This window comes from Pelobates fuscus, chromosome 5, assembly GCF_036172605.1.
Source record: "Pelobates fuscus isolate aPelFus1 chromosome 5, aPelFus1.pri, whole genome shotgun sequence".
NCBI classification, from domain to species: domain Eukaryota; kingdom Metazoa; phylum Chordata; class Amphibia; order Anura; family Pelobatidae; genus Pelobates; species Pelobates fuscus.
The window spans coordinates 325,362,960-325,380,085 of NC_086321.1; the positions used below are offsets into that span (position 1 = coordinate 325,362,960).

The 17,126-nt window shown below is 48.5% G+C and overlaps 1 protein-coding gene across 1 annotated transcript in view; it reads left to right on the forward strand.

Annotated features, from left to right (window-relative positions):
• Nucleotides 1-11,053: 11,053 nt before the first annotated feature.
• LOC134610292 (protein-lysine 6-oxidase-like) overlaps nucleotides 11,054-17,126 on the forward strand; it is a 31,746-nt gene continuing 25,673 nt past the window's right edge. Inside the window, exon 1 of the mRNA XM_063453236.1 lies at nucleotides 11,054-11,349. Coding sequence (XP_063309306.1) covers nucleotides 11,250-11,349 — 100 coding nt within the window. The 5' untranslated portion in view covers nucleotides 11,054-11,249. The remainder of the gene's footprint in view (nucleotides 11,350-17,126) is intronic.

Genomic DNA, 17,126 nt, shown 5'->3' on the forward strand with positions numbered 1-17,126 from the left:
AGGATTTCTACGCGGACTTGGGAGAAGGGGCAGGGGCAGCCCAGTCTGCTGGACACACAAACAAAACAGCCCCAGCAGGGGAACCAGTCACCGCAGCCCTGCTTACAAAAATGTTCACAGAACTCAGGCAGGACCTGGCTGCCGACCGGGCAACCTTTAAGGAGGCAATGGATAGAGCCAATACTAGGCTTACCTCTCTAGAGTCCACCACGAGCTCCCAAGAAGCACGACTAACCACCTTGGAACTGAGCCTGTCAGACCTCCGCAAACAGCAACTTGATACAGCAGAAAAAGTGGAAGCGTTAGAGGAACACAGACGAAGAAACAACATAAAGCTCAGAGGAGTGCCCGACGATATTGGGCTTTCCGATCTCCCACACTACGTAAGGCGCCTGTTAGCAACGCTGTTACAGCCGAAACAGGCTAAAACTGTGAAGGTCGACGGCCTGTTCCGTCTGCCCAAACCGGCGAACGCTCCGCCATCCACTACGGCTGACCTCATCCTGAAATTTCATACTTACGAAGACAAGACCGCAGTAATGGCTGCGACCAGGGGGAAAACCCCTCTATTATTTGAGAACTCTCAGCTGACATTGTTTCCTGACCTTACAAAGAGCACACTAAGTTGGCGCAAATCGCTTCAACCGCTCCTGCAACACCTGAGAACCAACAATATCCAGTACCGCTGGGGAACACCGCGACTCGTCACTTTCACCTTCCAAGGGACTGTATACAGGGCAAAGATTCCGCAGGAGCTGGACACTTATTTGGCTTGGCTGGGCCTGACCGCCCTGCAGAATGAACCCACGACCACCCTGACCCGGCTAGACCCCACCACAGTACGGGAATTTGTGCCTAGAGCATCCCGGCGTGCTACACCAGCAGGCAACACAACCTGAAGGGGTTAAGCAGGACGATTTTCCATCCCGTAGGATGCCACTGATCCCGCCGCTACACTCAGTGACTATACTCAATACGTTATACTAGTTATTTTATTGAATGATGATAATGATGGCACGTTGTTATTGTTTATGTTCCACAGCTCTTTGTCTCTTAATTTAAAAAAAAAAAAATGCCGTACCCAGCCTAGCTAGAATGGGCCTCTGTCCCACTCCGTATATAGCCTCCCTCTTTTAAAGAAGAGCCACGCAACAAAGGGTCCGTACGAAGCGCAGATAATAGTTGAAGAAATTCAGTATCATGCTGGCTCCATTGTTTCCCCCCCCACCCCCCTCCACCCAGGCTGATTCAGTTTCCCTACCATTAGTAGTCCCTGGAGGGGGTCACTATCACTACCGTTACCTGGAGCACTTAAGCTCACACTGGAAAGCCTAATTTCTGAATATGCCCTACACTTGCGCCCAGGGAATAATATGTTTAATATGTTTGCTTGTTAATGTTGTTGCCTACCATGTTTTTCACCTTAAAACAAAAAAACCTCACTCAGTGTGGCTACATGTTCCAGCCACTAGCAACTATATTTTGATTGAATGTGAACTTTGAGGGCAATAGCCCACATATTGTATTGATGCTCTTTTTCACACGCTGAGTGAACAAAATAAAGAATTAAAAAAAAAAAAAAAAAACCTGAGCACAAAAAAAAAACAGACGAAAATGAAGCCCATGGATCAGCGCAGTCAGGGGAATGGGCCTTGACAGAGCCAAGGAGTAGGCAGGTGGAGCTATAGATTCGGGGGTGGGGTTTAGGGTGGAGCATGCAAAAGGGTGTGGAAAAGTGCGAGTATATTAAGCGGCCATTTTAGCAAACGGCCATTTTAATTCAGAATCCGCGCTTACCTGTTAATTGTTTTTGGCAGGTTGTGGGGTTTCTTTTCTTCTGTCTTTCAGATGGCTTCGCTTGAAGAGATCTTGGACGGTGTGAGAGCAGCAGTGAGAGACAGGGGGATGGCTTGGCTACAGCAGCAACTGGCGGCTCCTGGGACCAGCGGTAACCCCCCAGCGGCTGTGGAAAGGCGATCGGTGCGGAGGGCGAGACCGCCCCAGCGGCTGAGCCCGGGCGTGATGCCCGCAGCGCGTCGGAGACGGAGTCCTTCCAGAGAGGCGAGCGGATCATCAGTTAAGGGGGCTGGCCAGTCGGAGCCAACGCAGACGCCGCCGGCCCCGTCTGTGCGACGCGGTGCCGGTAAGGCAAGGGCGGAGAGTAGGCCTGGCACGGTGTCGCGGCCTACCACGAGGAGCGCTGCTCGCAGGACGGCGGGCGGCAAGGCGGCGAAAGTAGCGACGGCCTCCGAGGAGACCGGGACCGCAGAGGATATCGGAGGTGTGGATAGAGCCCAGACACATCCCGGTGAGTCTGCCGCTGGTTTAAATACCGGGCGGCAAGGAAAGGCGCTGGGGATTGGGAAGGACGGGCTGACACCACCTCAGAGGACAGCAAGGGATCCCAGCGGAGGGAGACCTGATCAGGCGGGCGAGACAAGGCCCAGGCAAGGCAGCGGGGGGACAGCAGGACAGGTCACCCAGCTAGGGCCGCAGGACCGACTCAGGGCGACAACGGAAGGGGCTTCTGTTTGTCAGGGCCAGCGCAGCGCTTCCCCAGTGGACGGAGGAGCGGACAGTGAGGGAATGTCCCAGGGGTACGACACACACTCTGACAGCGGGGCTAGGAGTGTACGGGAGGGCCATAAATGTTGCTCCCGGGGACGGCATGATTACAGAGACAACCCTAGGCCTATGGAATACAAGAGACGGCGCAGGACTAGCGCCAGGCAAGTCCGGGCAGGGTGTGTCAGGGAAAGGAGCCCGTCTACTGACGGGTGCAGTAGGCAAGGATCAGTCTACAGGGCTAGGAGGAGAGGGGAACGGCGCTGCGAGTCTGGGTCCTCCGACGGGAGCGCTCAAGGACGGCCGGACAGTTCGTACGGCCCAGAGGGCCTGGCTACTAGGCGAGAGAGGCGCAGGGGTGACGATAGGGAACGTATGGAGGAAGGGCGGGTAGAGGGGCACTCGAACAGACTACCCAGGTGTTCTTCTCCCTACAGGTCGCGGAGCGGTACACCTGCGGTCCCGCGGAGGGATCCGGCGGAAAGGAGTCGGCGTCAAAGGGACACCCCGGAGCCGCACGCGGCGGAGGGAAGGAAAACGACCCCGCGGCCTTCCGCGGCCGGAGGATCTGGCGGTGAGTTGCCTGTCATATCACATTCTGATTCCATGTTAACTTGCCTAAAATCATTATTAGACTCATGGGGCGGTGGGGAGGGGGCTTCACCGCAATTTTCGAAGGTATGGGTTCCGGAAGTAGGTTCCGGGACGCCGGGGCAGGCGAAGGGGGCGGTGAGTGGTGTCTCCGGACGGAGCACGCCCGAACCAGGCGACAAGACAGGCTTAAGTTCGGTGGGAGGAGGGGAGGTTTCTGACGCGGCGCGGCAGAATGTACATGTCTCTTTCGCGGGCCCCTTGGGATGTCACCTGAAGTCTGAGGTGAAGGACAGGATTTGGAAGGGTGAGTTCGTAGAGGTTTTTTCTCTCCTTCCTCTGGAGGAGTTCCTCGATCTAAAGGATGAGGATAAAAAGGATGCGAAGAAGGAGGAGGAAGAGAAGAAGCGTAGGTATCGGAAGATACCAAAGACGTTTGCGAACTGGTTGCGGGCTTTTTGCATACTGGCCAGCGTCATCGGGGAAAAGTTTCCCGATCGCTGTTCACAACTTTTTTGCTATTTGGACGGGATAGGGGACGCTTACCGGACGTATGGTGGGATTGCTTGGTGGAAATACGATGAGCAGTTCCGCCAACGTTTAGCAGCGAACCCGAACATGAGATGGGATCAGATGGATCTCCCCCTGTGGATGCGGCTCATGATGGCGCAGAAGGCTGCGCCCTTTCACGGGGCGGCCGGGGCAGCACCTGGAGGAGCGGCGCCGGCCGGACAAAAGAAGGGTTTCTGCTGGCTTTTCAACGAGGGCCAATGTAAATGGGGCTCGTCGTGCAGATTCAAACACGAGTGTTCCGGTTGCGGCGGTACACATGGAGTCAATAGGTGCTTCAAGAGAGGCAAATCGACTAGCGGGGGAGGTCCCAGTGGCGCCACGGCTCCTGCCGCTGCCACTGGGGGCAACTCCGGTGAGGGTAGGCGAGATGCTGCCATGGCTAAAGCGCTACGCTAATCGGGCTGACGCGGAATTTCTGAGGGAAGGATTCACGGAGGGGTTTAAGATACCGTTTAAAGGGACAGGGTCAGGGACTTTATGTTTGAATTTACGTTCCGTTCGGGATCACCCAGGGGTGGTGCGGGACAAATTGATGGCGGAGGTACGGCTTGGCAGGATGGCGGGACCCTATGCGGTCCCACCTTTGCCGAATTTGAGGGTGTCTCCGTTGGGGGTGGTCCCCAAGAAGGAACCAGGCAAATTTCGGTTGATACACCATTTGTCTTACCCAAAAGGGGCGTCCGTTAACGACGACATTGACGCGGCCCTGTGCTCTGTGTCATACGCGTCATTCGATCATGCGGTGGAGTTGGTACGGAGAGCGGGGCCGGGAGCGTTGATGGCGAAGGTGGACGTGGAGGCGGCTTTCAGGTTGCTTCCTATTCACCCGACATGTCACCACTTACTGGGTTGTTTCTTTGATGAGGGTTTTTTCGTGGATCTGTGTTTGCCCATGGGCTGCTCTATTTCTTGCTCGTACTTTGAAAAGTTCAGCTCTTTCTTTGAATGGGTGGTGCGTCTGGAGTCGGCTGGGGGTGCAGTAGTGCACTATCTGGACGACTTTTTGTGTGTAGGTCCGGCAGGGTCCGATCGTTGTGGGCAAATACTAGGGGTGTTGCAATGGGTGGCACGGGTCTTTGGGATCCCGTTGGCGGCGGAGAAGACGGTAGGCCCGACGGTATGCTTGAGCTTCCTAGGGCTGGAAATAGATTCGGTGAAGGGTGAATGTAGGTTGCCTTTGGATAAACTGACAGCGCTCCGCCAGCGGGTGGGGGTAGTCAGGGGTTCGAAGAAGGTGACCTTGAGGCAGTTGCAGTCCCTGCTGGGGAGCTTGAACTTTGCTTGTAAAGTGATCCCTATGGGGAGGGTTTTTTGCAGGCAGATGGCTCGAGCAACCTGCGGGGCGCGATTGCCAGGTCATTATATCAGAGTCTCCGCGGCAATGAAGGCGGATCTGGATGTTTGGTTGTGTTTCTTACAGGAGTTCAATGGTCGGGTATATTTTAGGGAAGAGGCGACGTCTTCAGAAGCGATAGGCTTATATACGGACGCTTCCGGGAGCGTAGGTTTCGGGGCCTACTTGGCTGGGAGATGGTGCGCGGAAGAGTGGCCAGAGGCGTGGAAGGAAAACGCCTTGATCAGGAACCTGGCCTTCCTTGAACTCTTTCCCGTGGTAGTGGCGGTATCTTTATGGGGCGAAGAGCTCGCGAACAGGAAGGTGATCTTTCATTCTGATAACATGGCGGTGGTGCAGGCAATTAATAATATCTCGGCTTCTTCGCTGCCTGTGGTACGGTTGTTGAGGCGTTTGGTGCTGCTGTGCATGTCTTGGAATATTGTGTTTAGGGCGAAACACGTCCCGGGATTGTTGAATGTTATCGCTGACGCCTTATCTCGTTCGCAGTGGGAACGTTTTCGGGCAGCGGCGCCGGGTGCTCAGGAGACAGGTCAGTCATGCCCGGCGGAGATGTGGCGGCTCGGGACGTCTTGCTTGGGGGCTTTATAAGAAGTTCCCTGGCGCCCGGAACGTGGACTGCGTACACCAAGGTATGGTATGAATGGGAGGAGATGATGGGGCAGTCTGGAGGGGCGAATTCGCCGGCAGGTAGGTTGGACACGCTTTTGTGGTTGTTGTGTCGGTTATTCGCGGGAGGGGCCTCTCCCGCGAAGGTGGACCGTTACATGTCAGCACTGGCATTTTGGTTTAAATTCACGGGTAAGGAGGATATTACAAAAACTTTTTTGGTGAAGCAGGTGTTGAAAGGCTTTCGTAAAGGACGTAGGTCTGTAGACTCGAGACGGCCTGTGTCGTTTAACATTCTACAAGGCCTGGTTGACAGGCTGCATGACGTTTGCACATCTGCGTTTGAAGCGCTCTTGTTTACCGTAGCTTTTGTTTGGGCGTTTTTTGGGGCGTTCCGCATCGGCGAACTGGTCAGTTCTAATAAGTCCGGGGTGACTGGGATCAGGTTCGAGGATGTGTGGCTGGGACAGGACAAGGTCGAGATACGCCTGAGGCACTCCAAGACGGACGTCTTTGGGCGAGGTAAGACGATAAGTTTGTTTGCGTTGCCAGGGTCGGCAGTCTGCCCAGTAGCGTGTGGGCACAAATACTTGGGCGTGCGCCCTCAAAGCTCTGGGTGCTTCCTCGTTCACGAGGATGGTCTTGCGCTGTCGCGCTTCCAATTTGTCAGGGTATTCCGCATGGGGCTGCAACAACTGGGTTTGCATCCCATGCAATTTGGGACTCATTCATTTCGCATAGGGGCTGCAACGGAAGCAGCACGGCTCGGACTCGGGGATGACCGGATTAAACAGATAGGTCGGTGGGAGTCCGCGCGCTTTAGGACTTATGTGCGAACAGATAAGTTGGTTTGAAAAGGGTGTCTGGTTGGGTTTGAGTTGTGGTGTCGATGCTCTGCTAGTTTATAACTTGTGTTTCTTTACAGGTCGGGTTGTATGGTTGGTGGGTCACTCCTACGTTTATTGGGCGCAGAAGAGGGCCGCAGTTCGGAGGAATGGAGCACAACTGGGCTTTCTTCAGGACACTGTACAGTTACAATGGTTTGGTTTTCGTGGTTTCAGCTGGCAGAGCATTAGTGGAGTGATTTTTGGTAAATTGTTGGAAGGCAATTCTCCGGACGTAATACTGATACATGGTGGGGGTAACGATTTGGGGCTTATCCCTCAGAGGGAGCTAATTAGGAGAATGAAACGGGATTTGGATCGCATCCGGGAGCGGGTGCCGGGGGTGGTTATAGTGTGGTCTGAGATGGTGCCTAGATTTAATTGGAGACACGCCAGGGACACAGCGGCGGTGTCGAGATGCCGGGGGAAGGTTAATAAGGCCATGGAAGTGGTCTGTTGGTTCGGGTAAATTAATTTATTTGGCAATGACCCCAATTTGTTATCTTGTTTATGGAAAAATTTAAATAAAGCTGTGGACTTTTATTTTCCAACAGAAAATTGGTGTCTGTGTTTATTGGTGGGTTATGGGGAAGAAAATGCCACAAGCCGAATAACGACTGTGCGCATGTCATGAAGCCCATGGATCAGCGCAGTCAGGGGAATGGGCCTTGACAGAGCCAAGGAGTAGGCAGGTGGAGCTATAGATTCGGGGGTGGGGTTTAGGGTGGAGCATGCAAAAGGGTGTGGAAAAGTGCGAGTATATTAAGCGGCCATTTTAGCAAACGGCCATTTTAATTCAGAATCCGCGCTTACCTGTTAATTGTCCCTCCCACCCTCCCTAGGTTTTTAGCAGGTCCCGTTTTGTCACAGCGGCGGGATAGGGCTAGGGTAATTGGGATGGAAGTGGATTAGCAAGTGGCTAGGCTAAGCTTAAGTTGAATTAGGCCAGAGTTGGAAGTGGTCTGTTGGTTCGAGCTCATCGGTGGCTCCGAACCTGGTGGTGTAGGGGTGTCTCGGTACACCCCTACAGTTAATAAAGTTACAATTATGGGGCCTCTTTGGTAGGCCGTGTGTTATATATTTATGTGTTATTTATATTGTTATATATTGTTTATGGTATGGGGTCATTGTCTGGGTTAATGCTGTACGGATGGGGGTGGGGGTAAATTAATTTATTTGGCAATGACCCCAATTTGTTATCTTGTTTATGGAAAAATTTAAATAAAGCTGTGGACTTTTATTTTCCAACAGAAAATTGGTGTCTGTGTTTATTGGTGGGTTATGGGGAAGAAAATGCCACAAGCCGAATAACGACTGTGCGCATGTCAAGAAAAAACCTGAGCGCAAAAAAAAAAATCCATCTTCACCCAGACTGAGACTGAGCTCTGCAGGGAAGGGAAGGCTTATAAAGCCTTGCCCCGCCCTGCAATTAGCCTCGCCGCTTAAGGGTGAGGGCCGGGGGGGGGGGAGAAGAGTAGGTCCCCCCCAATTGTAATTTATGGCCCCCACCCAGAGCCTCATAAAGTCTGCTGCCCCCCCATACATACATTGCCCCGCAAACACTGCCCCCCCTACACACACTGCCCCACACACACACACTGCCACCCATACACACACTGACACACACACACACTGCACACCCATACATACACTGCCCCACAAACACTGTCACCCATACACACTGCCTCTCACACACACACACACACACACTGCACACCCATACATACACTGCCCCACAAACACTGCCACCCATTCACACACTGCCTCACACACACACACACACTGCACACCCATACACACATTGCCCCACAGACACATACAGTGCCCCACACACACTGCTGCCCCCCCATACACACATTGCCCCACACACACACTGCCCGACACATACATGACGCCCCCATACATACACTGCCCCACACACACATACAGTGCCCCCCATACACACACTGCCCCACACACACACATACAGTTCCCCCATACACACACTGACCCAAACACACATACAGTGCCCCCCATACACACACTGCCCCACACACGTATACAGTGCCCCCCATACACACACATACAGTGCCCCCCCATACACACACTGCCCCAAACACACATACACTGCAACTCACACACACTGCACCGCTTACACACACACTGCCCCCTAACACACACACACTGCAACCCTGACATACACTGCAGCACTCACACACGCGCACACACACACACTTCACCACTCACACACACACACTGCACCTTTCACACACACTTCACCCCTCACACATACCACTGCTCCAATGCCCTATATCCCAGCAGACCCCAGGTAAGTTGTCAAACTGTTCTTAAACGGTTTGACTACTTACTCTGGGATGGAATCCTTGCACTACTGGCACCATAACTACTACACTGAGCTATAGTGGTTATTGTGCCTGGATTATTTCTTTAAATAATCTACAAGTGCCCCTCCCGAGATCAGGCTCTGGATCCGCCACTGAAGCTCATAGAAAAGAGGGACATTATGATAAAAAGAGGGACAGAGGGCTCAAATATGGACTGTCCCTCCTAAATAGGGACACTTGGGAGGTATGGTATATATATATATATATATATATATGTATATAAATGTATGTGTGTGTGTATTTATTGTCCTATTGCACCTTCCTAACAATTAATCCTACATAACCAAGGTTTTGAATAGAAAGGTGGTGATAAGGTAATCTGCTACACAACCAAGGTTGCCAAAGCCACCATATTTCACCAATAGGAATTATTATTATTTATAAAGCGCCAACAAATTCCGCAACGCTGTACAATGTGAATTACACGTACTAATGAGCAGTACAAGAAAGGTGCTGTCCTGTGTCAGATAAATGATAAATTATGCAGCAGTGAAAGAGCCATTAACTAAGAAGGGATCTATGAGTAAGTTAATGCTACTCACTACAAGGCAGCACATTTCATGTGAAGCTTTACAACATGAAGAAGTGATAGTGGCAACACAGTAATGCAATGCAACTTAGTTTAACCCCTTAAGGACACGTGACATGTGTGACATGTCATGATTCCCTTTTATTCCAGAAGCTTGGTCCTTAAGGGGTTAAAGCTCCTCTAGTAGGAGGAGGGGATCCAACAGTGAGGAATGGGAGAACTGTAGATGGGAGTGTCTTGACCTACAGCTGCCCATTATAGTTCCAACTAACAAATCCAGAAAAACTGAATTTAGAAAGAGACAAGAGAGAAAATCATAGGGGATCCACTGGCAGCCTCCTGGAGCCCAGCAGCAATTAGGCACCAGTGACAAGAGACAAGGTAATAAATTAATACAGGAAGCCCACCACTATCCATAGGGACAGATGCCAGTAAAGGACTTATCACACCTCCTCGCAGAGCATTACCAAAGGACTCATTGGCAACTACTAGCCATTCAATAGCACCAAAGACTAACGACACCTTTAAATACAAGGGGAGAACTACAGAAGACACCAGTGAACTAACTAGTGAGAGACACAGGAACACGACAAAGTCGTCCTCTTGACCCTTTTCATCCAGGGTGTCCATACCTGTATTGTTAGGAGGCTGACCTCATGTATCCGCTGGGCTTTCTGCCACTGCTCCTTCTTGTGTTCTGCCAGGGAGCTCTCCAGGACCGTACCCGCTGGCCCTGGCGCCGCAGTTTCCGCTGGGAGAGTAATGGACGCACGTTTAGCCTGCAAAGCTTAGGGTCTGACCACAGAGCTGGGACCTTCTACATCTCCGAGGTCAGCAAGCCCGGAGAGGCTAGCCCAGGGGAGATTCGCAGTCCGCTGTCCAGGGTTCGGAATTCCAAGCAGCAGCAGCGGGATGGAACGCAGCCGATCCGCAAGGTTAAGCAGTCTGTCACCGTGAGAATCCCCATCACTGCTGCTAGGACTGACATAGCCAAGCACAGGGTAACACTGCCTGGGAGTTATATCAGTACCGTCAACTATACGTCCACAGCGAGAGGGTCTGCTTCAAAAAGTGAAGTCACACAAAAGGCTACTACACAGATAATTGATGCACCCCAGGTATACCCTACACAGAGTTATGAAGACACCCTGAGGAATGATGTCACTCACAGGATCCCTACACAAACTTATGCAACGCAAAGAATTCCTACTCAGAGAAATGAGGCAATCCAGAGATATGACATCACCCAGCGACAAGCTACGCAGCGCAGTGATGTCATCCAGCGGTTCTCCACTGCAAGGGGTGATGTTATCCATAGGACTTATCCTGTACATAGTGGTGGTGTCATCCAAAGAACTACACAGAGCGGCGATGTCACCCAAAGAATCTCAAATGCAAGTGGGGTTACCTCTAGAAATGCTGTACAGACTGGTGATGTCATCCAGAGAAGTACTCAGACTGGTGATGTCATCCAGAGAAGTACTCAGAGCGGTGATGTCATCCAGAGAAGTGCTCAGAGCAGTGAAGCAGTGCAGACCAGTGCAGCGACCCAGAGAATGGTAACCGACAGAAGCCAGACCACACAGAGACCACCCACGAAAAGAAACAACATTATTACCAGAACTCCCGGCCAGAGGACGGAAAATGTAGAAAGGATAAATGCCAAGCAAAATGACGTCACGCCAGCAGGTGGCAGGCAGGTTCCTGTGGAAGCCCCTCGTCAGGTCAGACCAGCTGGGTCCCCCCTTGCCAGGCAGAGAATGGCAGGGGATGACCCTAGGAACCCCTACAGGAGTCCGAATATGGTGCCTTATATAGCTCCCTCAGTGAGGAGGACTGCAACCCGCTATTTACAGTACGGTAAGGCATTTTCACATACATTATTTATTCTATAATTTATATTGGGGATCCAATATTCTATACATTTACAGTATTGAAAAGCAACACAATTTCTACACAATCTGGCATTAACTAAACATGCTGACAGCAATCACACTCCTATCACTCTCAGACAGCTAGTACATGCCAGGATCAGTGAGATCCCAGCATACACAGTGCTGTTACTGATATGAGTTTAATTGCTGTCAGCCATCACACTCCTATCACTCTCAGTCAGTCGGCCTAGTACATTACAGTAGATTGCCTTCAGCTGAGGGAGTGACGTGAGCTTGCGACATGGCTCATTATTGGATGGTGGCTAGAGTTTCTGGATGTGGTGAATGGGAGAGGTGAGTATGTTATCTGTAATATTGGTAAATTACCAGACCAATGCAGATTATCAGAAATATGCCAAATAAGGGCTCTAGGTCAGGGGTGAGGAACCTTCGGCTCTCCAGATGTTTTGGACTACACCTCCCATGATGCTTTGCCAGCATTATGTGTGTAAGAGCATTATGGGGGATGTAGTCCACAACATCTGGAGAGCCGAAGGTTGCCTATCCCTGCTCTAGGTCTATCCCTAATGTATACTGGTTTATATTCTAAAGTGAGAAACACAAGATCAAATCAGCCAAACTGGGGGGGAAATTAACTCAGTTATGCTTTTACTTTGGCTACTCTGACCTTACATTGGAAATTCACTTTAAATCCTCACTCAATTCTCTGTAAATAAACCTGTACGTATTCATATAGAGTATTTTTCAATGCCACAAGCAGACAACTCATCTTGGAACTTCATGGTTTGTTTAACTCAGTGGAGAGCTAAGGTAATTTCCCAGAGCACCTGCCTTGCAATGATTTCTCATTGAGCTGCATTGAGAAGTCTCTGATTGGACAGTCACATGAAGTCGCTGGGGAAGAAGGGATCTGGGGTAGAGATCTTCAGCTTTTGCATGCAGTTTTTATATATACCCTAAATGAAATGGAATGCATAATTAAATGCATACATGTTTTCAATAAGGGTGTATCTACTAAGCAGTGATTTTTTTAAAAAACTTGTATTTGGTGGGTTATTCCGCTAATAATGATTAACCTAGTGTGAAAAGATATATATGGCACACTTGGCAACGTTGGCGAGTATGAATCTGACACAGAAGGGGTGTCAGGCCAGCTTGAATTTGTGACATTTTATGTCACGTGACATACCTTGCTGTAAACTGCGGATGTGCAAAGATGATATTGCTGCTTGGTAAGGTAAAAACTGAATAAGTACAGAAATACTGCGCTACATGAAGCTGCATCCACCATAACTGAATACAACATTCAGTTAAGCAATCACTGGGATTCTGTAGACTGTGAGAGGCAAAGCTTGGCACCAGGCGGGCTGCTACATCCTCAAAGACCATGAATGCAAACAGTACTGAAACTGGATAGTAACAGGGTTTTTTACTGAAGTGAGAATTCACAGTGAATTTCAAATTTAAGGCTAAAATAGACAATCTGAAAAAAAAACTCTCTATGCCAACTATGCTTCCAGATCGTCTACTTTGGCCTTAAATTTAAAACTCACATTGAATTTTGACTTTAGTGGATAACCCTGGAAATATATTGTAAAAGCACCGACTGAGTAAAAATAAGTTGTTTTACATGATCATACTGCCATACACGTTTCATGGGCAATTAATTTGTTCACAGAAGTAAGATGTTCTTACTTAATCTTTTGATGTATCTTAATCTTTTGATGTATCTTGACTGTGTAGGAATTGCATTGAAATTCTGCCACAGTCTGTATTGTTTATTTTCATAAACATTCTATCAAAGATATTAGTCTCATTATGAGAAACTCAAAAGACATGTCAAAGACTGCGCCGCTTCAATCCCACAGATGGAAACTCTGAAGAAGCATAGTTCTAGATAGTTCTTGTAAGTTTGAAATACTGAGCTCCATTTAAAAGTGACGATAATGGAATGTAAATGATCAGAGTGCCCTGTTTAATGTTAGAGTTAGCGGCGCATAGAATTAAATATATTCCGGAATTTATGATGTTGGTCATAAAGGCCCAGCTGGGGCCGAAATGTTGATTCTGCTGTAATCTTCTTTTCATATTTATAAATTGTGCTATTTTGAAAAAACATTGAGTGCTCCAAATTATTGGATTGAGGATATATGTATGACCGGTTGAATGCACCCAGGCAATTTGAAGAACAATATGGGGGGGGCGGGGGAGAGCTTTTTTCTATCCGTAGTAAGGGCAATAAGGGGTTAACCCCTAATTTAATACATTTAGAGAAATTAGATCAAAATGCTCTATCCAAATAGGTTTCTTATGAGGTTTAAACATACACTTTAATATGATCGATAAAGCATAACATTTAATCAAAATTCTATTAAAAAGGTATGCAAAAATACATAATCAAAAATGGAAGAAACTTGGGATATTTACACAATACACTCCAATTCATAGGTATCTGGAACCAGATAATAGGATATGTGTATGTAGATTGGCCAGTTTTACATAAGGATACTCCTACTGTTGGGTATCTTTTTAACACTTATGGTCAAATAAGTAGTGAAACCTCTCAAAAGTAACAGAGTATCTACAGATGTAGCGATTCAATGAGAATCAGATTAAGTGAAACGATTGTATCAATTTATTAGCTGAGGTTTGTAACTAGTGGGACTACACCCAAACAGAAGATATTATGCTTCCTACTAAAGTGTATCTTATGTGCCCAATAAAAAAACTGTGATCTGGTTAAGAATTAGAGGTAGAGAAATGCTAATATAATAGCTTTTTAATCATGGAGCTTAAGTAGCACTAGTGCAGGCATAGGCAACCTTCGGCACTGCAGATGTTTTGGACTACACCTCCAACAATGCTTTGCCAGCATAATGGGTGTAAGAGCATTATGGGGGATGTAGTCCACAACATCTGGAGTGCCGAAGGTCGCCTATCCCTGCACTAGTGTATACTGTGCCTTCGTGGGCACCTAATCTTTGAGGTAAACTAACTAGCTCTATCTTCATAGGCGTGCGCACGGGGTGTGCCGGGTGTGCCTGGGCACACCCTAATCCCCGCGGCACGCCTATGTATTGAGACCGGCAGGGGAGATCTCAGGATCTCCCCTACCGGCTCATGCAGAGCCGGCGCTATCCGAGCGCCGGCTCTGCTCTCAGCCTCCCCTCACCGGCCCACAGGCAGTGAGGGAGGCAGGAGAGGACCCGGGGAGCTATACAGACATACACAGCACACACACACATACACAGCACACACACACACATACACAGCACACCCACAGACATACACAGCACCCACAGACGTACACAGCACCCACAGACATACACAGCACACACACACATACACAGCACCCACAGACATACACAGCACCCACAGACATACACAGCACCAACACACATACAGCACCCACACACATACACAGCACCTATACACATACACAGCACCCACAGACATACACAGCACCCACAGACATACACAGCACCCACAGACATACACAGCACCAACACACATACAGCACCCACACACATACACAGCACCTATACACATACACAGCACCCACAGATATACACAGCACCAACACACATACAGCACCCACACACACAGCACCCTCACAAACACAAACAGGACCCTAACAAACACACACACACACACACACACACAAAACACTACCAGTACCCTCACACACAAAAAGCACCCTCACAAGTGCACACACACACACACAAACAGCACCCTGACACACAGTACATTCACAGCACCCTCACAAGCACGCACACACAAACACCCTCACCCACATAGTACACTACCAGCACCCGCACACACACATCACACTAACAGCACCCTCACACAGCACACACACAGCTTTGTGTGTGTGTGTGTATATATGTGTATACACATACACATACACTTACACGCCGCGTGTGCTTGTGCTTGAGGGTGCACACCCTAATGCAATAGGCTGCGCACGCCTATGTCTATCTTATTATGCTCCATGAAAACGACTCGGTGCTCCCATTCAGCAAACGGTCAGTCTAAATATCTGTTAGGTATCTGATTGAATATAGGTATTACTTAGCTATCGCTTCCAGAGGTATAACCTCTGCACACCCATAATGCTTTGTAAGTTATTGTCTGAGAGTACCATAAGCCGTGCCCCGACCCGTGTTTCGCCACTCAGGCTCCTGAAGATTTAACCCATGAGAGTATACATTCACTCCCTGTGTGCATGCTATGTTTGCTGTGGCTGGTAAATTTAAGAGCTTGGCTTGCAGCATAGGACCCATTTTAAGCCCAGATATACGTGTATACATACTGCAGTGGTAGAATGTACAGTCCACAGCATCACCATTGCCAATGTTAAGTTAGAAGATTATCCGTAAGAGTTAGGGGGTACGGCACAGGAGGATATAGTGTATAAACTTGGGTACAGCACTGTAGTGATGCGCTTGATAATGAATGTTACTGTGTCGATACTACTTTCTTGTGAACGCAACATCATTGGATTTGTTATTATGACGGTCAACGTATTTAACTCCCTGTGTAGACAACACTATTTGTATAATGATTCCTGACATCTGAGTCATTTGTAAACACCTGTGCAAATAAGGAATAGGGGACACATCTGGGCTGGGGGCAAAGAGCTGGGAGAGGATGGCTAGACAAAATATTATGTGTGATGTGGCATGTTTATGTGTGATTGAATTGAGCTAAAAAAGTGTGATGGGGGCTCTCAGGGCTTAATTGGTACCGTGAAGCACCTCTACTCTTATTTAATTACTAAACTGTTAGTAAATCAAATATATATATATATATCATGTCAGCCAAATTTACTTATTTGTTTAGAATATGCTGTTAATAATAGAACATCCCTGCTTATCTAAGTATCTAATACGTAGAGTTATTTTTAATGTTATGACATATTTATGCAAACTGCAAGGGCTAACTGCCACTTCCCAGTAATTTTAAAACGATTTGAACTTACACCTATATTTAATAACAAATTTGCATTTGTGATGTGTGAAAAAAAAACATTAAATGTAGAAATCTACCCTTCTTTAGTCTACAAATGGAAGCCTCCATCTTAGTTCCCTTTCAATCATCGTTAAAAGCTCTGCCCTTTGCACCTGGTAGTAAATACACTGAAAACATACAGAAAATTGAGACATTAAATATTTCTATTACCTTCTTCATTTGCAAAGTAAGAGAGCATCTCATAAAAAGGTTATCAGTAGTTATATAGTAAAGGAACACTATAGTCACCCAGACCACTTCAACTCAATGAGTAAGTAAAGAGTGCCCCTGTTTTTGATAAACTGCTATGTTTATATTGCAGTGTTAAAGAGACACTCCAGGCATCCCTTTTTCATAAGGAAGTCTTTTTCTAGAGTGTTTGTGTGTGGTTAAACAAGCAATCTGCAAATCATTTATTTGTTTTATGCAAAAACTATAAAGATTTAAACATGCAAAAAAGAACAGCATATTAATGAGGCAAATACCAGCGTCATTGATTCAATGCTTTCCTAAGGGGAGGCCTAATACACGTGTGGCACTCACCGCACATGCGCATTAGCACCCCCTCGTCAAGTGACTTCAGAGGAGGCCAAGCCATGACCCAGCGCTGAGGGACATCGACACTGGGATCAGGTAAGTAAATAAAGGACTTTTTAACCCTTTATTCACTGCGGTGGGGGGTGCGAGGGAGGGGGTTGGAGGCAGAAGGAGCTATATTGCCAGCATTATAGC